Genomic DNA, 22241 nt, shown 5'->3' on the forward strand with positions numbered 1-22241 from the left:
TTTGAACACTGTTCAAAATATCAAACAGAGCATCTGGTGGGTCCTCAAATGGTGTGGTACTGGAAAGAACAAGCCCTCATCTAGTTGCTCTAAAGGACACTGTATGACATTTAGCTCTTATTTCTGTGTCTGTCATTGTATTGAAATATTCACATTCATCTTTAGACCATTTTATAAATGAAGGTACTTTGCAAAAAAGATAAGTGCCACTGATGACAACACACACACACTCTTGTCTTCTTAATCAACATCTATTTTAATGCAATCTCATTGATCAAATCCACCCAACTAAAACAAAAAACGTCAGTCTGTTTTTGCAAATGGATTCTTCTTTCTTGTCTATGACCGGCATATTGGCAGCGGACCAGCATTTGCTTCTTTTTTTGCACTAAAGGCTTTATTTGTACATAGAATAGTCATCTCCCGTTTTTCAATGTGAGATTAAAGATGGTGGATTGGACTTTACTGTATGAACATTCCCGGCCGCCACTAACCACAATCTCTGAAACCACGTCCAGCTGTTTTCCAGTGACATCTGCAGCTTCCATCAAACCAGCACCGAGACTGTTTCACTAATGATGCTGTGGCCCATTTGTCAACACTCTTTTCCTGACAGCGCTTTAGGGATCTGAAGTGGCACTTTGAGAGGGAACATGTGCTGGAAAGAACTGTATCAATGTAACTCGACACCAAAATGTTGCATAAGGTCTGTATTTTATGTCTGTTTAATGTTACCTTTTATACAAATGTTAGATATTTTGTAAACACAGCTTACTACTTGAGCATTTTCTGCTTAATATTCCCAAGTGCTTTACATTAAAAGTGAAACAAAGTCCTCTTGTGCCCTTCTGAAATATGGACAACACAGAGGTACTACAGTCGGGCTGCAGAATCAGAATAGTTTTTATTGCCATTGATTGTAAACAGATTCACGAACTAGGATTTTTTTCTTGGTGAGACGTGCAACATTAAACATAAAAACATATAACACAGAGTTTAGATAAAAATAAGCTATAAACTTTAAACTATAAGGCTTTAGGGGCACGCTCAATATATGTATAACAGAAAAAATACCACAAAATGAAGGACTTCTGCACATTGTGTGTTATGATACGTTTTTGTTTTAGGCTGTGTTAAATGTGTAAATCAAAGTCAGAAGAAAAACCTCAGTAATTATGCGATATATGGCTGTGGTAACACGTAATATTGCAATAACAATCATTCAGTTTGACAATGCATCGTGCAGCCCTTTTACTAAGTAATGTGCAATAGTTTTCATTTCTTACTATTCTTGATACAAGTACATCATCGTAATTACACACTGCAGAAAAAATGTCTTTCTGTTCAGCAGTTTTAATCATCACCAGTGTTTCGTAAAAGCTTTTCTGACAATGGGAAGGACATTGAAGGAAACACACATTACACGTCACAGAAAAGGATTTTGTATTTTACAATATATGCAGAATAGTGCATTAAAACTATTGGTAGTGCTTTATTAATTAACAGCTCAGTAGCATAGTAATAGACTGGAAGTAGGTACTTTAAAGTGTAATTACAAATGTAGTAGTAATTGATTCATGGAAACAGGACAACTTTGCCCCAGTATAAAAGACCAGGAAACATTGCTCGTGTTTTCATGATAATATTTGCATTTGATAAACACCCTGTAATCCCCAGTTACAACGCTATTATTACAGTGCAGTAAAGTAGAGCCCGACAAAGCTATTCTTAAAAGTCTAAACTATAAATACTTGTTCATTGGATTAGGTCAAGCGTCAATGTTGCTCTTAAAGCTTCTTCACAGTGGTGATCGACGTGTTACACTTGGGACATTTGTGTGTGCTGGACTTGAAGCTGTCCATACAGAAGGGGATCAGACAACACCCGGCCACGCACCTGAAAGGAAACAATAACGTCATAAGGCACAGTGGACTTTTTTTTTTTTACGTAAATGAGAAATGGTTGGCCATCTCACCCCATCAGGGCGGTCGCCATGCACACGAGCCACGTGACGCTGCTCACAGACGTGGAGACCTGCGTGGTTATGTACTCCAGGCACTCGGGGCACTGCGTTTTGGCTGGCTCAAAGTTAAGCTTGTCATGATCTAAAATAACTGTGGGGGCTGTTTCCGAACAAGAAAACCATCATAACATAGTAAAGTTCAAAATACGGCATCATGTACGGTAAAAAAGTAAAATAATTCTGATTATGTAAGATTATAATTTTTCATCTATTTCTAAAAACATATTCAGCTTCTTACTTCAGGATTTAGGTTGTTTTTTCCAGCTCCTCAGGAAACTTTATTTTACACAAATTAGTAGAACAGCCAATAACGTCTGACAGTGACTTTAATAAGTGAACTCCGGGAAGAAAAAGAGTACCAGAGCAATAAAGGAAATATGACTATATGTTTTTACGCACTAATATTGGAAAATCATCTTACGATAATGAAGACGATCATAATAATATTGATAATAATAACAACTTGAGGAGGTTTTATGAATATTATTTTTATTATCATTAGAGAGCTGAACCCTTTTTTTTCTATAATATCAAGGGTGTCCAAACTACGGCTCAAAAAATATAATTGTTTTTTTTTTTTTTTGCTTTAATTGAATATATATAAAATAAATGAAAAGCCATTAATAGGTAGCGTTCACGTGACATCACAACAATCTAAAGAGCCCATACTTTAAAATTGAGGTGGAGCAACTGAGGTAACTATGGTAACTGTGGTAACTGACAAAATGCATATTTTTGTCTTTGTTTTTGGCTCATATCTCAGTCATTACTGGAGGAATCCACATGAAACAAACTGTCAAAGTTCATTGTCTCCTCTGTCGGCACATATGAACTAATGTCCAATTATTTTCTCTGAAAATCGTCAAAAAGTGGTGACAATATGCGAAAACATGACTGTGAAGTTGTCCAATAGAAAGGACTTTCAGACATAAACATAATATCACAGGTTTGTGGATCAAAGCACAATCAAATACTGATGAGGAAAAACATTTCTAAATTTTAGTTTTGGAGATTTCTTCCAAAAACTGCATTTCTCCCATTGGGTTGTATTGGCCTTGCTCTCCATCTGACATTATGACATCATCACATTCTAAATTCACATTCAGAATTCTATTTCAGTTGGAGGGCAGTTTTTGAAAGAAATTTCCAAAACTGTAATATCCAAATGTTTTCCCTGATTATTATTTGATCGCCATTGGATTCACAAACCTGCCACATTATTTTCATGGCTGCAAGTCCTTTCTGACCAACATCACACTCATGTTTTTGAATTTTGTCACCACTTTTGGACGCCTTCATGAGGAAATAATGAGACCATAGTTCATATGTGCTGGAAGAGGTGACTTCGAACTTTGTGGCAGTTTCTGTTTCATGTGATTTGGTGCAGGAATTACTGAGAAATTACTGAGAGTTACCATGGTTTCCACAATAGAATTTTCTGTTGCCCTCCGCCTCAATTTTAAACAAAGGGCTCTTTAGAATGCTGTGATGTCACGTGAACATAACCTCTTGCTGGGTTGCAGGTGACATCACAGCATTCTAAAGGCCTACACTATTATATAGAGGAAACATTATTTCGTTTTTGAGGAAATTTTTGGTCTTGTACAGAGAGATCATGGACCCAGTGACTGATATTAATGATATTTTTTTTAATTCATATATTTTCTTTTTAGCTAGCTTTTCTAGAATGTGATGATGTCATTGGACCCAACAGGAGCCAGTTTTTCCTATTAACAACATTACACTTTCACAAGTCGTAGCTAAAAAGAAAATATATGAATAAATAAAAATATCATCAATATCAGTCACTGGGTCCATGATCTCTGTACGAGACCAAACAAAAATTTCCTCATAAACAAAATAGTTTTTCCTCTATATAATAGTATAGGCCTTTAGAATGCTGTGATGTCATCTGCAACCCAGCAATAGAAAGCAGTTTTTTTTTTTTACTTTAAGCAAATTCAATGAAAAAACATAGATACAATAACATCAGTTTAAATTCCAAACAACATTGCATTTTATTAGCGATTGTTCTTTTCTGATTCTATTCTCATATTCTAAGTCTTCATACCTGGGATATCAGGATGGGGCTCCACAAAGAAAACCTGAGGCGTTGAGCTCGAAAAACCTGAGTCAGATTCCTCTCCACTGAGGCTAACTGTGACCCCAAAAAAAGCATGTATTACTCAGTCCAGTCCAGCAGGAAGCACATGTGAAATATTTCTGCCCCACCTTTTGCTTTAGGCTTCATAATTTGACCATTCTTGAGTTTGTCATGTTTCTGTTGAAGTTCAGCACTTATAGTTTCCAACTGGCTTAGTTTCTTTTCAATTTGGTCCAATTCTTGCTCATTCACCTCTTCCGCTTCATCTATTGAGACAGTTCTACATTATATAAACCATTTTACTGAAATGTATTACCCTCTCACATACAACACTCAAAACATGAACTCATTTGCATTCAGTGCGCAATAACCTCTTAAATACCAATACTATACTTTAAACTCTCACCTGTTGGTTCATAGCCGACTCTTTTTTTCAGCTCTTCCATGATACACACCACCTTTTTCCGTTCGAGGAGCTGCTGCATCTTCATGGACACATTTCTTAACTCGTGCAATATCTCTTCCTCCTCATCCTCAATGGAAGCCATCGCAAAAAGAGTCAGGATCTGTTTATTTAGAGACAATTTAAGCAGACACATAAACCTCACCATCAGCAGACTTTGACGCACCTCATCATATGAATAAGAGCAAATACCTGTTTCATAACCTAGTGCCTAAGGATTATAATGGTGAAGTGATTTGCCTACTGCCTTAAATGACGCCCAATTCAACTATTTTTAACTTGAGGCTTTATCTAAACAGGTTTAATATACAACTCCCTCTGATGAAGCCATTTCAAACAAATATGTAAGTTTCAATTCCTTGCTAAATATAAACAAAAATAAACACTATTTACCTGTAGGTTCGCTGTCTTCTTCCAAACTGTAACATGTGCACTTATATCACCCGTAACAGACACTGAGCCCTGTGTTTGCCTCTATCAGGAAATATTCAAATTATATGTGCACAACTGTAAAGCCCTGTAAAGAAAGCATCAGCAACAGCCTGGTGCCAACATATTCAAAGCTTAAATAATAAAACAATCAGTGAACCAACAACAGAAATTAGTATTTTGTTAAAAAATTTAATAAATTATTTACAATAGGACACTCTTTGTATGATACACGTTACAACTGTTCTTTGTGGAAATATGTAAATGAATAATAATCCCACACCAGGAAGTTGTGATCGTTACTTTTTCCTTAGTCTCTTCATAAATGTCACTTCGTCTCGGTTCCTGATTCCATAACTAAAACATAAACATAACAAGTGCATTTTCAGGCCGTGTATCATGTGCAAATGTGTAAAGTGATGAAACACACTTACTCCTTAAGCCTTATTTTGTCATCTTCAAGCTTTTCTCCTTGAAACACTAAATGATATGTACTCCAAACGTACCGCCTGTAAAATAACAAGAATAATGAGGCGTTTGCTGAGTGTCTTCTATTTAGTTTTTATGTTTGTTTGTTTGTTTGTTTGTTTGTGTGTATACTTTATTGTCCCCGTAGGGAAATTTGTCCTCTGCATTTAACCCATCCTTCGATGCCACTGGGGCAACCCGTAATAAGCATTATTTTATTAATATCATGGTGCACCCCTCCACCAAAGAAGTCCCATTATGTGAACCCTTTCTGTTAAGAAACATAATGTTGATACTTATTCACTCACCAGCTGACGTATTTGACCCCTCCTTCACGCTGCTGTTTGAGCTCCATATATCTGGAAATGGCCTTTTTCAGATCCAGGACTGTAGCATTTTGGACAACCACTATGGCTTTAGGAGAAAGAAACATTGATAACAGTTTCATGTCGATTATCTTTACAGAAAAACAGTAATATCTTAGAATAGTCACTTACGCATAACTTCACCATCTGCCTTTAACACTCTCACTGTCATGGCTTGGCCATACTCCAGCGCTATCTGAGAGTTTACCTCTTCAAGTGTCACCTAAAGATAAAATAAACATCAAGTATTATACTATTATCCTCGCATTAAACATCAAGGATTATACTATATAGAATAAACATCAAGTATTCTATTAAATATTACATGTTTTACCGAAGTATATAGACCAGTGGTTTAGTAAGTAAGTGCTGTATTTGTCATTGTACAACCGTACAACGAAATTGTGTTCCTGAGCCGCACCACCATTGTGGGCCAACCTGACCAGCATGTTTTTAGAGGTAGAGGAAACCGTAGCACCCGGAGAGAAACGGTACAGCGTCTCCGGGGTTTGTCCTCGTTTCCGATCGTGGTGTCCTGCACTGGTCAGCTCAATCCGCTGACACAACAGTCTTTCACCGTCTTCTGGGAAGAGCGTAGTTTATTCTCCAGTGACATTAGCCAGAACAATAGAAGGAATGTATGGCTTAGCTGTGAGTCTTGCCCAATTACCTCCTCGTTTGTCCCTTTCATTTATTTCAGTTTTTTCCTGTAGCGCTTCTTATGACACCTCCACTGTGGTGCAGCTGTGGGGGGCTTTTGGTGCGTCTTCAGTGTTTCAGAAGATAACATTTGTAGGCCTCTTTAGCTCATAAGCTAGCTATTCTGTAGCATTCTTCAGGACCAATATGAAATCCACTGAACCCCACAAAAATATGGCAAAGACGTACAAAAGCATCCAGCAAAACAATGTGGAACCTGCAAATGCAGTTCACAGGAAAAGGCAAAAAACGCAGCTGTACCAAGAGAGAAAGAGGTGGCTGACTGTGTACGTGTTGCCATGACGTAAAAGGTTTAGTGGACCAGTGTCTAGAATTTAAAAAAATATATGTATCTTAATTGGCCAGAATGATATCTAAATTGATTGTACACTTTTCTAAACCAGAAAAAATCTCACTTAAAACACATTATTTCTTACTAAAATGAATAGGCTAAAATTGCAGATTTACCACCCTGTAACATCTGAAGAAAGGACTTCTGCTGATTGGAAAATGGAATATTCAAAATCGTGACCACAGATAGTTATAACACAAATAGATACTTCTACTGTATCCTTGACATCAAAGTAATACAATACCTGAATAGGCAAATCACAGAGAAGAGGGTCCTGCACCAGGCGAGCCAAACCCTCTTCAAAAATGTCTAGGATTTCTGAATGTGGAAGATTCTCCTCGTCGTCCTCCTCCTCCTCCTCAGCATCAGGCCCAGGCTCCACAATGTCTTTGTCCTCAGTCTTCTCATCTTTTATAAGTCCTTGCTCAACAGTGTCCACGTCCTGCTTCTCCATCAGCCCCTCAAAACATTCACGAAGAAGCACTAACAACCAAGGTTTACAAATAACTGAATCACCAACAACAACAAAAAAAGCAAGAAACTAAAATATGTTTGATTTTATAATCTCAGTAATCACAATAGTTTTAAAGTAAATCTTTCATTCATTCTCTCGGCAGCAGATGAGGAATAAGTATTGTGTGTTACTCATATATATGACCGGGGCGACACTCTAAACGAGGTATAGTTCCGCATAAAGAATAGCTTGTTCTGTTCGCTAAATAACAACGTAATATAATCGGAGATGTATTAAAAAACACTCACGCACATTCATTACTAACGGTGTAATCCAACATAATATTTTTGGGATTATTGATAAAGAGTTGAACAACACTTCACTTCTTCCTCCGAAACGACAGGCGGCGACAGTTACAATTTAACTTATTATCGCGCTACACTTCCGGTATTACAACCTCATGCAATAGTTTGTTTACTGTAGAGACATTTTCCCTTTTGGTGTGTTTTCTGAGCATGAATTGCGTTACTGATGATTTATAGCTACTTGATAATTAACCAGAAACATGCTTTTGTTTTGTCCAACTTGTGGGAATGTTTTGATCGTCGAAGAGGGTCAAAAGTGTATGAGATTCGCCTGCAACACATGTCCATACGTCCATAACATAACCAGAAAGGTGGGTTATTTCAGCAGATTAAATGATTATACTATGGATTAAGGTTATAATTTAACTTCTAGGCTGTTTTGACGTGGTTCTAAGTGTGTTATTTGTTATCTTTTACTGCTGATGAATGAAATGAAAGCTTACCATGTCTTTATTTGTAACTGCCACATTACAAAATGAAGTGTGTATCTTGAAATCTAAAACATTTATGTATTTTTAATGATCATTTATATCATCAGTAAGGTCACTTTTTAGATTAAATCGACTAAAGGTATGTCTGTGTATTTATTTATTACTTTCTCTCTTTTCTTAAATAATCTTTCCTTGACCCAGGTAAACAATAGAAAATACCCAAAGCTCAAGGAGGTGGATGATGTTCTTGGCGGAGCTGCTGCTTGGGAGAATGTCGACTCCACTGCAGGTGAATAAGCACTTCTTTTGGTTTAAAGTTTAGACAATGGGCGTTAGTTGCTCAGGTGATAGAGCATCTTACCATCAGCCTGTTTCTGTGTACTTGGCCTGGACACTTACTGGCTGTTTGCATAGAGGGACAGCCACATCTGTTAGTCGGCTCCAGGGCAGCACTGGCTAAAGAAGTAGTTTAATAAATAGTGAGCTATTGTAGGGTTGGGCGATATATCAATATTTTAAGATAAATCGATATATTTTTAAATGAGATATGGAATATCGTATATATCGGGATATTTCAAATCCAGATAAGCTATTAAGTTAACCAAAAGAAACAGGTAATCTCAAGCTGATTTTTAAAAAAAGTTTATCTTAAACTGAGAACTTTATTTTGTTGTCTCTTTATATATAAATGCTGCCCTCAGAAAAAGATTGCCCTACTTTATTTTCTAGGCTATTTTTATTTAAGATATTTTTTTATTTAAATGTGCAGCTTATGGAGCTTTGTTATACAGTGTTTATGCTTATATGTTATATATCTTCAATAAAAACTACTCGTATTTGGCTTTGACTTAGACTTAACATTTCAGCTCTCACTTTGCGGAAAAAATATCGGGATATATATCGTATATAGATATTCAACCAAGATATATCGGGATATGACTTTTAGTCCACATCGCCCAGTCCTAAGCTATTGTAGCACTTTGAGATGCTTGTCAGGCTTGGAAATCCAAGCCAAGCCACTTCTAAAGACCCTTTGTTTTGTTTCAGAAACATGTCCCAAGTGTGAGCATCCTCGGGCATATTTCATGCAGATTCAAACCAGATCCGCAGATGAACCCATGACCACTTTTTACAAATGCTGCAACGTACAGTGTGGACACAGGTGGAGAGATTAACCCCTTGGCACTTTCAATATCGTTTGGAAAATTATTTTGTATTTTTTTATTTATTATAAAACTCGACCTATTAAATACGGTCTTCTTTACAGAAGTAACATAAAAATAAAGTTTGCTTTCTGAAACACGTTCTGCTTTTTATTGATAAAATAGTAACAAGTTTAGACTTACATCATTGTACATACCACAGACATTTAGAAAGCAATACAGACCGGCATTAACCACAATGGCGTACAATACATTGTCTTCAAAGTCCTTCAACTTTCCTGCACAGCTTAACTAGGGAAAATGCAGTTTTTTAGTGTTCAGTAGCCTTCATTTAATTACATGGCTTATACAGTGTCAACTGCTTTGATGAGAAGATACTTGGAGCATGCTGTTGTACGAGTTGAATTGATTCATTGTTAATGGAGTCACTTTTTAGATCAATTTCAGTTAAAGTCTAATTATAGAGAAGTTACTAGTGTACATTTTTTGTTGAAAACATCTCTATAATCTAACATGCATTTGAAGTATCTTAAAAGATGATGCCATATCAGAAGAGTAAAATTTTTTTATTTGATGATTGTGCCTCAGAAAAGCACAGTTTTACAGCATTTTTATGACAACTTAACTGTGGCACTATCAGGTGTGAGTGGCACTAGTATCACGAAATGCTAAAGAGACGTGGCTCCTGTCATGCATGTCTCTAGTTTAACTATTGCGTTTAGTTAAACAAAAAACTTCATGTACTAGCTGCATTTGAAATTATTTTTTTCTCTGAAATATGTAAAACAGTGTTTTTCTTTTTTTTTATATTCTCAAATGAACAACAATGCAAAAAGGCCTAAGACTTTAAATAATAAAACATGTTCACTGAGAACCTTTGATTGTGTGTGGTTATTAAGGATGAAATAAAATGAAATAAAATAAAACTTAAAGTGCATATGTTTAGTGTATCAAATTGCACATGTCAGCTTGCACTGACGTGTAAAAGCTCAGTAATTACTGCCAACAGCCCAAAAAAAATCAGTTAGATTAGCAAGTAACAGCAACCTTGGGCAGTCCACTACAAGCCTATTTTCTCTAGGTGAAGTGTTTCACATTCAAAAGGATAAAAGGATGTTTTTAGTGTATATGAAAAATCAGCTTTTCATATGAACTCGTTAAGAAATAAAACATGATTCGAGGACATATCAAGTATTTTAACATACATACACATGTTTAAAGATTGTAAATAAATAGTGAGTTAAAGTGTTTCACAGTCGTTCCTAAGCGAGGCTTTGTTTCAGTCCTTCACATAAATGCATTAAATTACAATCCATCCTTTGGCAGAATGGCTCAGTTGTGGGTCGCCCGCCTCCTATTTGAGTGTTTAGTGAGGCATTAGATAAAAATATAAAATGGTATACAGTATATAAATTAATTATGAACAAATAAGGACAGGCGTGAATACAATGTAATGGATTACACAACACTAAACTCAGGAAAAAGCCTGTCGTTACCAGCAGGAGGAGCTGTGAGTTTATTCAGGTGCATGTTTGTCGTATCAAATAGCTGCCGGTGGTTAGCATATACGCTTGTATGTGTAAATGTACCCCTTACAGGACGGGCAAGAGTGTGTCACATCCTTAAGGTCATCGATCAGACAGGGAACCAAGCAGCAGCCCAGATCACACCTGCCAAACAGGACAGAATGTTCAGATCAAACAGGATCATCTTCAAAATATCAATTCATTTATATTGATTCAAACTGACTGAAAACTGAGATCACTGTCTTTTTTTGTCTATATCTACAGTCATCTGCAGTATAAGTATCAAAATAGTGGCGCTAACCCTAAATAGTCCAAGTAAGTAACTTTTCCAAGACATTATAATATTTCCATCTTAGTGTCAAGTGTGCATTGTTAATATTTGTTTTGTCTCTCAGTGCAGAACTTTAGGGGTTGTGTTTAGAATGAAAATTATGCAAGTGCACACTCGAGGTAAATGGTAAATATTTGTCATGGGCAAGCCATATTGATTTTAGAAGACCTGAGTGTCTCTTCTCTTGAGAGGACACAAACGGGTATTTTCAAAAAGTCAATTTAATTATGAACCATGCCCTTATTTAGCCCTGTGTGTGACTTCTGTCGACTTACCCTACAAAGAAGCAGAAGAGGCAGAAGAGTGTGTTCATGAGGCCGATGTCGTGGGAAATGCGGGTGACAATGGCCTGTTGACAGTGTGGACAGACGGTCTGCACCGGTGTGGTCTGGAACATTTCTCCCTGCAGCACAGTCACAGTGGTCGCTGCTCCCGGAGGGGCCAGCACTGTGGCTGAGTGGATGAATGGACCAGGACCTGGGCCCATCTGTCCGGGCATAGGGTGAGTGTAGTGACCGGGAGGAGGATAGTGAGCACCTGCACACAACAATATTTCTGAGTTTGTAGTAAGGGCAACGTTTTTCGTACAATAGTGTCACTCAGTTTGACGAAGGGGGAGGTGTAAAGGAATTTCCCATGTTGTAAACAGAGTTGGATGTTGGTACCTGGTGGAGGCGGCATTGGCATTGGCATAGGCATTGCTCCCTCTCCAGGAACATGAGGAGGGAGGTAACCAGGCTGTGGCCCTTCATATGGTGGAGGACCATAGTCTGGAGGCGGAGGATAGCCTTGTTGTGGCTGAGCTGTTCTTACTGGGGGAGGATAACAAATTCTTGGTCAGTAAACCATTTCTTACTGACCAAAACAGTGACGCTACATTACAAACAAGCTACAATACAAACAACTTGTCCCTGCTACATAATGTGAAGCTACATAGTGTATCTTCACATTATGTAGCAATAATGTGAAGATACATTATTGCTATCCATTATCTTAAATGCATCCATTACCAGGTTGACCATTCTTTTCTTCAAAGAGTGGTGCACTTGGTCCTCCGGGATATGGAGGAGGAGGATCATTCGACATTATTGCCGGAGGTTTGAACCACGATCGAGGCAGGGCACAGCTTCACCTACAGCGAATATTTTGATCTGAAACAAGAAACGTGTGTCACTAAGGATTCAATATGTTGCTCAGCAACTCTCAAGAAAGGCACAAACAGCAGTGAGAAAACTAAATTAAATGCACATTTTAACCAGTTAGCAAATAAGAAGGCAGTGTATTTAGTTAGTAAAATGAAGATGGGAGGCATATGTAGAGAGAGTAATGACGACAAGCCAATTACAGAGAGGACAGGACCCGTGTTTAAAATTACTCTGTGTACCAGCCGATAATCTCAAAATGCACCTTTCAGTATGTTAGGTGATCTCAGCAGCTCTTCTTTATGCTGCTTAATGTATGAATAAAAAAAAATCTGAAGTATCCCTTTTATAATGAAGTACAATTGAGTTTTTAATGTAAAAAGCACCAAAATATTTAAGCAAATAAAAAGAGAAAGTCCTGAGCTAGTTAGTCAGTAACTCTGGCTAGCTGTTCTTTAATCCTTTACCAGTTAATCCAAGCCAAAGCTACTTGCACAACAACTAACAGTGGAGAACTTTGTTACGTAATGATGCTAGCAGAAGCCTTTATTGTTTCCATGTAGGACTCTATCTTTATCATTATTGTTACTTCAATGATTGTGCTCTTGTGTAGCATTGTGACAATACCTATAAACAGACAGTGATCGCCATTAGTTGGTTATCAAAGCTAAGCTAGCGGCTGCTACAGCGATATTTATGACTCTATGACAAGCCCTGTGTATCAAAGAATTTGAGAAACATAATTACAAATACAACAAAGTTTAAACCGTAATATTCAAGCGTGGTTCCGCAGATGTATTATTTGTTTGATACCAGAGAATACTACTGCCTTGCTAGTGGTGTTATTTTAGCCGTGCCTAGCGTAGTCGCGTATGTGAGCACACAAACACACATTTCGGAAGTCTTGCTGAATAAAACCCTTGTTAATGCGGGTGCGATATAATGCGGTGTCCCCTTACGTCTTTTAAACAGCTGTCATAGTAATAAACACGTAATTACCTGCTTTTTAGATGGAAAATGACAGCCCGTCCTCCGCGGTTTTGCAGTCGTCAACATCCGCTGCTCTGGATTTACGGCTGACGTCATTTACGATCAATTTACGGCGTCAGGTTGATTTTTGTTAATAATTGATTGACAGCGGGGACAATGTTGTTAAAACATGACAACGTTGTGTTTGAAGAAGAAGAACATTTAAACAACTTATGCCCAATGCTAACATTAGGGTTTTACTAAAGGTACATTCAGCAAACACGTTGCACTAAATTAAAGGGAGAAAAAAAGCAGATAATAAAAATAAATAAAGATAGATTAAAAAAAAAATAGACATGACATGAAATAACAACTGCCTAATAATAAACATCCAATCAGATATGCCCTTTCTTTTCTTTTCTTTTCTTTTTTTTTTTTTTTTTTTTTTACACAGTCCTAGGCAAAACAAGGAGTAGGATGAACCCGCAGACCGGAGCACACTGCAGAATCACAACCGCACAGATTTGCGACCCTTGTTTTTTGAGACAAGTCCATATTGACCCTTTAATTGTTTATAAACATTCCGGGCTTAGCTGGAGGCAGGAAGCTAGATTCCGATCTGCTGTCATAGTAACGGTAAACAAATGTCTAACTGTTGTTAAAACTACAACTAAATGATGTGGTCCTGTTGTGGCTTAAGGTGCAAGAACAAGAGGACTGACACTAGAGACGACAAAATAAGGTTTATCTGATATTTCCATAGGATATTTCCAACAACAGTTCGACATTTGTTTATCGTTACTATGACAACAGCTACAATGGAAATATTCAGGAATCTAGCTTCCAGCCCGGAATGTTAACAAACAATGTACTTTAAATTAAGAATGAAATGCACAGTCTATGCCATAGACTAACATGATATACACCAGTTTTATTTCATGTTAGATATGTTGGCATTGGCAAACAGTAAATAAAATAAAATAAAATAAATAAACCTATAGACCTCGTTTCGTGATTTGCTACCTATCATTAATTTATCATTAATATAATTAATTTTGCCACCAGCGTTTAAAAAAAATAAAAAATAAAAAATAAAAAAAAATTGTAGGGCATGCTATCGATCTTTAAAACAGCAGATGGCGCTGTGGGGATCAAAACCCTGCAAAGGTCCTGAATCAGCGGGTGCTCTGGTCTGCAGCTTCATAACACTGAAAATAACAGCGATTCTGTGCCTGTTAGCATTAGCCTTCGCTGCGCAGTCACCGACGATCAAAGGAATAAAATGTTAAAATAGCTAACTTGGACATATTTGGCTGACAACACTCGGCTTCTGGCGTTATTGTGCGCCCTGGGAGAGTGGTCACAGGAGCTGTCTCGTTGTCCTTCACCGCCGCTCAGCGTTTGGCTAATCAAAGCTAACATTTGGAGATCCAGCCTCAGAGATGGGGTCCATACTCAGCCGGAGAATTGCTGGTGTTGAAGATATCGATATACAAGCCAATTCGGCGTATCGATTTCCACCCAAATCTGGTAAGTATTGCTTCATAACATTAGAAGATAGACTTGTATATCGTCAAAGGCAGCTACTTAACCCTAATAAGCTGTTTCACCAGACCTCCATCCTGTATGCAAGCTACTGTGAAAGTGTTGAAGCGCTTTGATTGTGTTGACATGCCTTATCGACTATAGAAATGTCTTATCTGATCTTCATAATTTTAGCTAAGATAGTGATGTTTATGTTTTGTAATTCTTTGTTCTCAGGGAATTATTTTGCAAGCCATTTTTTCATGGGAGGGGAAAAATTTGACACACCCCATCCAGAGGGATATCTTTTTGGTGAAAACATGGACTTAAACTTTCTAGGCAACCGACCAGTGCAGGTAATTATGTAATCACTGTTTCCCACTGGTGTTTCCTAAGCAGGGATACACCTTGCCTCCCTCTTTGTTTTCTCACACTATAATGTCTGTTATAGTTCCCATATGTCACACCGGCACCCCATGAGCCTGTGAAAACACTAAGGAGCTTGGTAAACATAAGAAAGGACTCCTTACGCTTGGTCAGGTAAGTGTTGCGTTATGGCCTTTTGCCGGGTAAATGTTTTACAGAATGAGGCCAATTCTCTGGTGATGATGATGGCTGTAACGTCTGTGTGCCAGGTATAAAGATGACTCTGACACACCCGTCGAAGAAGGAGGAAAGCCCAAAGTTCAGTATGGAGTGGAATTCACCTTCGATGCTGACGCTCGTGTTGCCATCACTCTTTATTGCCAAGCATTCGAGGAATTCTCTAACGGGATGGCAGTGTAAGGATAATATGTGACATGTTTTGAGCACTATTCTCAATATGAATAGAACAGGAGCTGCACCAATAGTGTAATGCTGTAGACGTCTCATACAAGTTTCACTGCTTTAACCAAAGATGGAAAGAAAGTTGGAAGTGCGTTATGTTTTTAAATGTCAAAAGACTGAAATAGATACATTAAAGGAATAGGCCACTGTTTTTCCATATTGAGATATGTTCTTACCTGAGCTTAGATGAGTTGATGTGTACCTGTCTGGTCTTTACGTGTGCGCTCAGTCACGTAAAAACACCGAACATGTTGTTAGCATTTAGCCTCTGCTCCTCTCCTCATGGACCCAAACGGGGATGAAGTCAGAAGCGACCGGACAGGTACATATCAACTTATCCAAGCTAAGGTAACAACATATCTCAGTGTGCAAAAACGGTGGCCTATTCCTTTAAAGTCGTGCCATATCTAGTGGATACCACTGATAACTCAAAGATAAGGACAGTCAAGATGGTAGATTCAGTATTACTATATTATGAATGTTTTTTTAACACGGTCAAAGTTTTATTCCTGGCTCCTAAACATGTAAACTTTACCATTGGCTTCACAGTAACGGTGAAGTGTCTTCAAATATGCTTTCTGTCAATCTTCAGGTACAGTCCCAAGGACCCATCTATGCTTTCTGAAACGGTTCACTATAAAAGAGGCGTGAGCCAACAATTCTCAATGCCTTCATTTAAAATTGACTTCAGTGAGTGGAAGGAGGAAGATGTGAGTATTTACTCTGTTACCTTTTATGAATTAACAAGGCTCCTGACAACACAGTACAGACTCCAGCTGATGCTTCATTGCATATTCAATAATGAAGTCTTTCCATTACAGCTAAACTTCGACCTGGACCGTGGAGTGTTTCCAATGGTGATCCAAGCTGTGGTAGACGAAGGAGACGGTGAGTGAAAAGACCTCATGTCACAGCTTTTGTCGTTCAACTGTTATACTGGTATATTCTAATGCTTGACTGTCCATAAGTAGTAGATAAATTCCCTCATCATTATTTTTTGCCTTTCCAGATTGCTTGGGACATGCTCATGTGCTTTTGGCGGCTTTTGAAAGAGTGTGTATACATTTTAGAGATGATAAGTGTATTCCATAACTTCATCCTTTTTAATGCCAAGTTTTTCTTGCAGCATGTCGACGGCAGCTTCTCAGTCAAGCCTCTGAAACAGAAGCAAATTGTAAGTGTAACATTCTAAACTACATTTTCTTATAGTTTGAGTGAAATTGTTTTACAACCTTTGATTTTATGCTTTTACTGGTTTACGCTTACAAAATCATTGAGAAATTTTTGTTGCCTTTTTGTGTTTTTGTATAAATGCCTTCATCATTTCTAGGTGGACCGTGTGAGCTACCTTTTACAAGAAATCTATGGGATTGAGAACAAGAACAACCAGGAAACCAAGGTGAACTGTTTTATTATGTTTAAATCAAAGCTGCACACGATTGCTGTCCGTATTGTATTGTCATTAATGTATAGTTTTGTTCTGCAGCCTTCAGACGATGAGAACAGTGACAACAGTAACGAGTGCGTTGTTTGCCTGTCTGACCTGAGGGACACACTCATCTTGCCCTGTCGACATCTGTGTCTCTGTAACTCTTGTGCGGACACACTGCGATACCAGGCCAACAACTGCCCCATCTGCAGACTGCGTAAGAAACACTTTAAAAATGCCATAGTCTGTAGTATATAAGTTTACCTTGGGGTCTCTTTCAGCGTTCAGAGCACTGCTGCAGATCAGAGCTGTGAGGAAAAAGCCTGGCGCCCTGTCCCCTGTGTCCTTCAGCCCTGTCCTGGCACAAACCATGGACCACGATGAACATTCGGTAACAAAAACCTCTTTGGCACAAATCGTTATACATTTGACTAAGTTCGATCCCACTTGTCTTGGATATGTCATGTATCATGTATTCCACACAGAGCTCTGACTCCGTTCCTCCTGGATTCGAGCCCATTTCGCTGCTGGAGGCTCTGAATGGGCTGAGATCGGTGTCGCCCGCCATCCCGTCTGCCCCTCTGTATGACGACATCAACTTCTCTGGGGGAGTGGGAGGAGAGAGGGGTCAGCTGAGCTCTCCGGAGCATCTGAGCGATGGCAGTCTGCAGAAGAGCAAAGTCAGCAAGTCACCTGACAGGTAAATAAGCTCTTATCTGTAGAGCAGGGGTTCCCAAAGTTTGTCAGCCCATATAACATATAATTTGAACTAACTAAGTAAAAATGATTTGAAAAGTAGCACAGGCGTTTAAGGAATAAAGGTTGGGAACCACTAATGTCATGCTGCGTAGCGTACTCTGACATTTACAACTCTGTCCTCACCAGCACCCTGAGGTCTCCATCCTCCCCCATCCAGGAGGAGGATGAGGAGAAGCTGTCTGAGATGTCTGATGCCCAGCCAAATACTCTTTTATCCAGCAGCCCTGCGCCCACTGAGGTAAGTGTCCTTAGATACAAAACGCAGTGTTGCGGACAATAGGTTTGACTGTCTCTGTGAAACATCGTTTACAGAATACTGCAACAGAGGATGTGGCCGAGTCCTTGTCTCCTGATGATGGTGAGTGTGAGGCATATTTGAAACACTTTCCTTCTGCACTCAGTGATATTTAACACTCTCACTCTTCAACAGAGGACAGACTGGCCACAGGAGGAGACATCCTTCAGGACTGTAGCAGTGAGCACAGCAGCTTGACCAAAACGGAAAGTGACCCTCCAGGAGACCTGTCTCTTCCAGGTGAGCACAGTCTTCAAAACACACGAACCATAAAAACCTTTGATATATAACCAGACTTGTATTTGTGTGTCATACCTCGCCATGTTTCAGCTGCTCTTTGCTGCCTTCTTCAAAAGAGTCAGCTTTTGAACTGAAGCTTATTCAGGTCTTTTTTCCAGTGCTTTGGTTCTAACCTGTGCTTTTGTGCTCTTTTCTTTCTTAACACTGCTGTTATCCTGCTGCTCTGTACCGCCCCCTTCTGGGCAGCTCTAGGTCCTGACTCCTGCTCCATTGGTATGGAGGAGTAACAGTGGTATGTTGGCTTTTCTGTCTACTCCGCTTTCTTTAAGCTTTCTTTCAAAAATGTACTATTTTGTCCAGTTGTAGGTACTGACATTATTGAACAATGGCTTTGATGATAAAAACGTTTCAGATTTGATTTGTTTTTCACCATTAAAGGGTCGTCGGAGTCGACTGAGAGCCTGAAAAGTCAGAGTACGAACTGCTCGAGCCAGCCTCTCCTGTGTTCCACAAGCGACTACCGTCTGGAGGACGAGCACCTGGGCCCCTGAGTCACATTCACGTTAACATCAGCCTGTCCCTCTCATCTGTCAGCTCCCTCTCCGGACGAGAGCCAAGACTCAATAATGTGGACATGTAAACTTAACCAGTCTCTCCATTAAGAAAAGAGAAATTGACTTTGATATTTTAACTTCTTGAGTTGAGAATGTTTTTGTAGGTCTCATGCGTTTCATTATATTAGAGATATAATGTTCCACTACCTGAGATGGTGGTGCTTTTAAGCACACTTAACGTTGATCGTTGCGTGACACTAAACTTGGGAGATTTTTAAATCAACTAAAGAAAAATGTTGTGTATTATTTGGTTCATGAGCAGATTTGAGCAGAAGTCTTTTTTTCTGTATTGAAGTGATTTTGCACTCAACATTCATCAGAATAATTCCCTTCAAGACTTCATGACCAGTCGGAAACACGTTTTCTTTTTCCAGATGAAGTGAGATGTATTTTAACTGTACTGAGAAGCCGTAGAATTGCTCATATAGAAATAAATGCTTATCAAAGTTATAGATCCTGTAAACATTTTATTTAATATTTTAATAGTCTGCAAGAGTGACAAATTTACTAATTAAATCAACAGCTGTATCAAAGACAAGCCTGAAGCCGCGGGAGCAACTTGCCTGTTGGCACAGTGGTCTCTGTATAGTTAATGTGGCAGTTTGAGTGTCTGCTTCTGTGTTGTGGCGGCATTTCTTTAGATACATGTGCCTTTAACTAATACAGCGGCCTGCTTGTTGCATTGAACACATGTTTAACTGTAAACATTTCTCAGCTGTTAGTCTTACAAGTGTACAGCCATTTTTATTGCATTTTTTGTTCTGATGTTGTATGTTTCAGTTATCCACTTACTCTTAGTGTAAAGTACCAATATGATTATGTGTATTAAATTTTACATTAATACATTAGGTGAAAAGTTCATTTTATAAGCCTGCATTTGCATGTTAATATAAAAACCTTAAACCATTTTGCTTCTGCTTTTGTGCAATTCTGCTTCGATACTGTGCCTTCCGGTCCCTCTCCTGACCACTGTTGACCTGGTATCCAGGACGGCTTCAGTCTGTGGTTGTGGCTAAAAATCAATCCCATTTCCTCGTGTGTGTATAGCAGCATGTGTAAAACAATAAAGTGCAAATGTTAAGTACAGCAAACATTGTTATCCTACCTGTTCATGTGTCTATATCAGTTTACAGCTAGGTGGAAGCAGAGAAGCCATTGTGGCCATAATATTGTATATCCTCGAGGTGGAGGTAGACCTACATATCAAGATAATCTAGATTTAGAACATAATGCCCATGCTAACAGAGAGCAGTCCATTTGAATCTAATGTTTTAAGATGATCACTTATTAGCATTCAAGCCGGTTTTATATACTATAGTTTTTATTATGCAGTTATGTTTTGTGCTGTAATACCTGTAGTTGTCACACTTTCTCCACCAACAGAACGTCCCACAAGAGTCACACACATTAAATGAAAGCTAAAACCCTAGGCTTGAAGTAGACCCACGTTCCTTTTTATATCTCATTGCTATAAACAATTACTAACCTTCGAAGACAGGAAAAGTGACTTTGACAGTGTGCATGAGGTTGTCACAATGTGTGGGGTTGGTTGTCCCTATCAGTATTGACGGGATTTTCGGGATTGACATGAATGTAGAACAAAATGTGCAGCTTCTTTGTTTGTGTAGATAAAACAACAAAATACAAATACGCACTGGTCAAAGCCTGTGTTCCTCCCACCAATTTGAACTTTTGTTTGTTTGTTTAATGAGCAGAAAAATGGATCAGACACTTGAAATATTGCACAAACCCCGTAAACTGACATATCATCACCTCCTTGAGAAAGAAAACATGTCAAAGCCGGAGAAACAGGATGTTAAATACATATTGTAGGAAAAACATGTTATTATTGCTTCCAGTTAGTGTTTGCATTTGATCATGGTAATTAGTAATCATCTTAACCGGAGGTGCTTGTGGGAATGTCTTTCCATTGATCCTTGAACAGGAAGCATTTAGACAAGTGTGTAATCCCGACAACAACTATTTTTGTTCCATCTCCGCCCGGGGTGCCCACTAAACAATATTAAGGCTAAGCTGTGAGAGACTTCGGTCGGAAGCTGTTTGGAACTGCAGGAACAGAAAGGCTTTGAAAAAGATATATTTGACACATCCGGGAAAGAAGAGATTATTGCTGAAATCCAGAGGCGGGTCGTACTCAGTTACATTTGCTCAAGTACATGTACATGAGTAACTTTTTGAAGAAAGAGAGAAATTGTACTTATTAGAGTAGCTTTATCATACAGTACTTTTTACTTCTACTTGAGTAAAATCATAATGAAGTATCTGTACTCTTTTTCCACTGTGAGTAAATATTACGAGATGCAAGTTGCTCATTTTATGCTCATTTTACTGCCACCTTAGTCTCTATATTAAGCTCTTGCATGACGGCACTTTGGACCCGAAGTAACACCTTTTTGAGTGACAGTACAAGATTTTAAAGGCAGTTTTGGTGAACAGGTCTGGGCTCATTCTACACATTAGGACATGGCTGGAACACGTAGGGGGATGAAAATACTTAGTTTTAACATTTTTAAACTCTGTATAGTCGCTTTAAGTGGCAAATGCGTCATTTTGATCTATAAAATAGATATAGTTCATCTCGTGCTCCTTGTTCTTTAAAATGATTTTGTTTTTCTGTATTTTCTGGGAATTTTCTTTGTAAATATCACGATTTCCACATGATTTTATGTTTTGCTTCACACAATTTATGGCGCCATTGAAAATAAATCAGATTTTTTTTCGCTCAAAGAGTTACAGTTACTCACAGTACTCAAGTAACACTTTCTACTTTTGTACTTGGGTCACTACTTTTTACTTGTACTCAGAGCCACCTTATCCAATGGGCTAGCAGGGACTAGAGCCCAGGGACTAGAGCCCAGGGACTGGAGCCCAGGGGCTGGAGCCCAGGGGCACGGAAGGAAGTCAAAAGAAAAGGTGATTCGTACATTTTCATGTCGATCACTTCACTTTGCGGCAGGACTGACCGTATGCAATGCCTGTGCTGCGCTCCTATGTGTGTACCTGGAGTCGGCCTGCCCTACCTGGCCCAGAGGGATGCAGGTAGGGCAGCAGGGTTAGGGTTTTTTGTGGGATTTAGGGTTAGGTTATAGGTAAGGGTTAGGGTTTTCACTGAGGGGCGGTGGGGCCTACAATTCTGTTTAAGCCCCAGGGCCTTAATGAGGGCCTGCTTGTACTTGAGTAAAATTATTTCAAAGTAACGTTACTCTTACGTGAGTAAATATTTTGTACTACTCCTACTCTCCCCACC

At 38.7% G+C, this 22241-nt stretch overlaps 5 protein-coding genes across 7 annotated transcripts; 2 read left to right on the forward strand and 3 right to left on the reverse strand.

Annotated features, from left to right (window-relative positions):
- Positions 1 to 1787: 1787 nt before the first annotated feature.
- Positions 1788 to 4675, reverse strand: LOC306969207 (uncharacterized protein; the record flags this gene model as incomplete). The annotated part of the gene is made up of 5 exons (XM_079564807.1): positions 1788 to 1896; positions 1976 to 2123; positions 4095 to 4181; positions 4256 to 4393; positions 4534 to 4675. The coding sequence occupies 5 exons, from the start codon at positions 4673 to 4675 to the stop codon at positions 1788 to 1790; spliced, it is 624 nt and encodes a 207-aa protein (XP_079420933.1).
- A 565-nt stretch (positions 4676 to 5240) lies between these two features.
- Positions 5241 to 7526, reverse strand: snrnp25 (small nuclear ribonucleoprotein 25). The gene is made up of 5 exons (XM_079564615.1): positions 7148 to 7526; positions 5985 to 6075; positions 5796 to 5901; positions 5454 to 5528; positions 5241 to 5376 (listed from the first exon to the last, which is right to left on the reverse strand). Exons 1-5 carry the CDS (start codon positions 7355 to 7357, stop codon positions 5319 to 5321), a joined length of 540 nt encoding a protein of 179 aa, XP_079420741.1. The 5' UTR covers positions 7358 to 7526; the 3' UTR covers positions 5241 to 5318.
- A 287-nt stretch (positions 7527 to 7813) lies between these two features.
- On the forward strand, positions 7814 to 9338 carry polr3k (polymerase (RNA) III (DNA directed) polypeptide K). The gene is made up of 3 exons (XM_079564643.1): positions 7814 to 8033; positions 8355 to 8442; positions 9201 to 9338. The coding sequence occupies exons 1-3, from the start codon at positions 7923 to 7925 to the stop codon at positions 9326 to 9328; spliced, it is 327 nt and encodes a 108-aa protein (XP_079420769.1). The 5' UTR covers positions 7814 to 7922; the 3' UTR covers positions 9329 to 9338.
- A 1512-nt stretch (positions 9339 to 10850) lies between these two features.
- cdip1 (cell death-inducing p53 target 1) lies at positions 10851 to 13415 on the reverse strand. The gene is made up of 5 exons (XM_079564609.1): positions 13315 to 13415; positions 12184 to 12324; positions 11839 to 11985; positions 11449 to 11710; positions 10851 to 10986 (listed from the first exon to the last, which is right to left on the reverse strand). The coding sequence occupies exons 2-5, from the start codon at positions 12257 to 12259 to the stop codon at positions 10875 to 10877; spliced, it is 597 nt and encodes a 198-aa protein (XP_079420735.1). The 5' UTR covers positions 12260 to 12324; positions 13315 to 13415; the 3' UTR covers positions 10851 to 10874.
- Positions 13416 to 14464: 1049 nt separating this feature from the next.
- On the forward strand, positions 14465 to 19026 carry mgrn1b (mahogunin, ring finger 1b). Of its 3 annotated transcripts, none has more exons than XM_079564467.1 (17): positions 14465 to 14814; positions 15046 to 15164; positions 15260 to 15348; positions 15444 to 15590; positions 16229 to 16346; positions 16458 to 16524; positions 16646 to 16689; positions 16763 to 16810; positions 16967 to 17035; positions 17123 to 17282; positions 17347 to 17456; positions 17551 to 17765; positions 17951 to 18062; positions 18137 to 18182; positions 18255 to 18359; positions 18606 to 18651; positions 18798 to 19026. In XM_079564467.1, the coding sequence occupies exons 1-16, from the start codon at positions 14727 to 14729 to the stop codon at positions 18644 to 18646; spliced, it is 1578 nt and encodes a 525-aa protein (XP_079420593.1). In that variant the 5' UTR covers positions 14465 to 14726; the 3' UTR covers positions 18647 to 18651; positions 18798 to 19026. The 3 variants fall into 3 exon arrangements, with proteins under 3 accessions (XP_079420593.1, XP_079420594.1, XP_079420592.1); XM_079564468.1 differs by having other exon boundaries at positions 18612 to 18651; XM_079564466.1 differs by lacking the exon at positions 18606 to 18651.
- The last annotated feature ends 3215 nt before the right edge of the window (positions 19027 to 22241 follow it).

Source organism: Gobius niger (assembly GCF_951799975.1).
Source record: "Gobius niger genome assembly, chromosome: 10".
Taxonomy (NCBI): Eukaryota; Metazoa; Chordata; class Actinopteri; order Gobiiformes; family Gobiidae; genus Gobius; species Gobius niger.

Excerpts from the sequence above, each read along its gene's own strand:
- snrnp25 (XM_079564615.1), bottom strand. The coding sequence starts at position 7,357 with ATGGAGAAGCAGGACGTGGACACTGTTGAGCAAGGACTTATAAAAGAT. Across the intron at positions 5,902-5,984 it reads GGCAGATGGTGAAGTTATGC|CCATAGTGGTTGTCCAAAAT; the intron begins GTAAGTGACTAT and ends TTTCTCCTAAAG. Across the intron at positions 5,377-5,453 it reads GACAAAATAAGGCTTAAGGA|TTATGGAATCAGGAACCGAG; the intron begins GTAAGTGTGTTT and ends TTTATGTTTTAG.
- polr3k (XM_079564643.1), top strand. The coding sequence starts at position 7,923 with ATGCTTTTGTTTTGTCCAACTTGTGGGAATGTTTTGATCGTCGAAGAG. Across the intron at positions 8,034-8,354 it reads TCCATAACATAACCAGAAAG|GTAAACAATAGAAAATACCC; the intron begins GTGGGTTATTTC and ends TCCTTGACCCAG. Across the intron at positions 8,443-9,200 it reads GAATGTCGACTCCACTGCAG|AAACATGTCCCAAGTGTGAG; the intron begins GTGAATAAGCAC and ends GTTTTGTTTCAG.
- cdip1 (XM_079564609.1), bottom strand. The coding sequence starts at position 12,259 with ATGTCGAATGATCCTCCTCCTCCATATCCCGGAGGACCAAGTGCACCA. Across the intron at positions 11,986-12,183 it reads AGAAAAGAATGGTCAACCTG|TAAGAACAGCTCAGCCACAA; the intron begins GTAATGGATGCA and ends ATCCTCCCCCAG. Across the intron at positions 10,987-11,448 it reads CTCTTCTGCTTCTTTGTAGG|GTGTGATCTGGGCTGCTGCT; the intron begins GTAAGTCGACAG and ends CCTGTTTGGCAG.
- mgrn1b (XM_079564466.1), top strand. The coding sequence starts at position 14,727 with ATGGGGTCCATACTCAGCCGGAGAATTGCTGGTGTTGAAGATATCGAT. Across the intron at positions 16,690-16,762 it reads TTTTGGCGGCTTTTGAAAGA|CATGTCGACGGCAGCTTCTC; the intron begins GTGTGTATACAT and ends TTTTTCTTGCAG. Across the intron at positions 18,063-18,136 it reads GCAGCCCTGCGCCCACTGAG|AATACTGCAACAGAGGATGT; the intron begins GTAAGTGTCCTT and ends CATCGTTTACAG.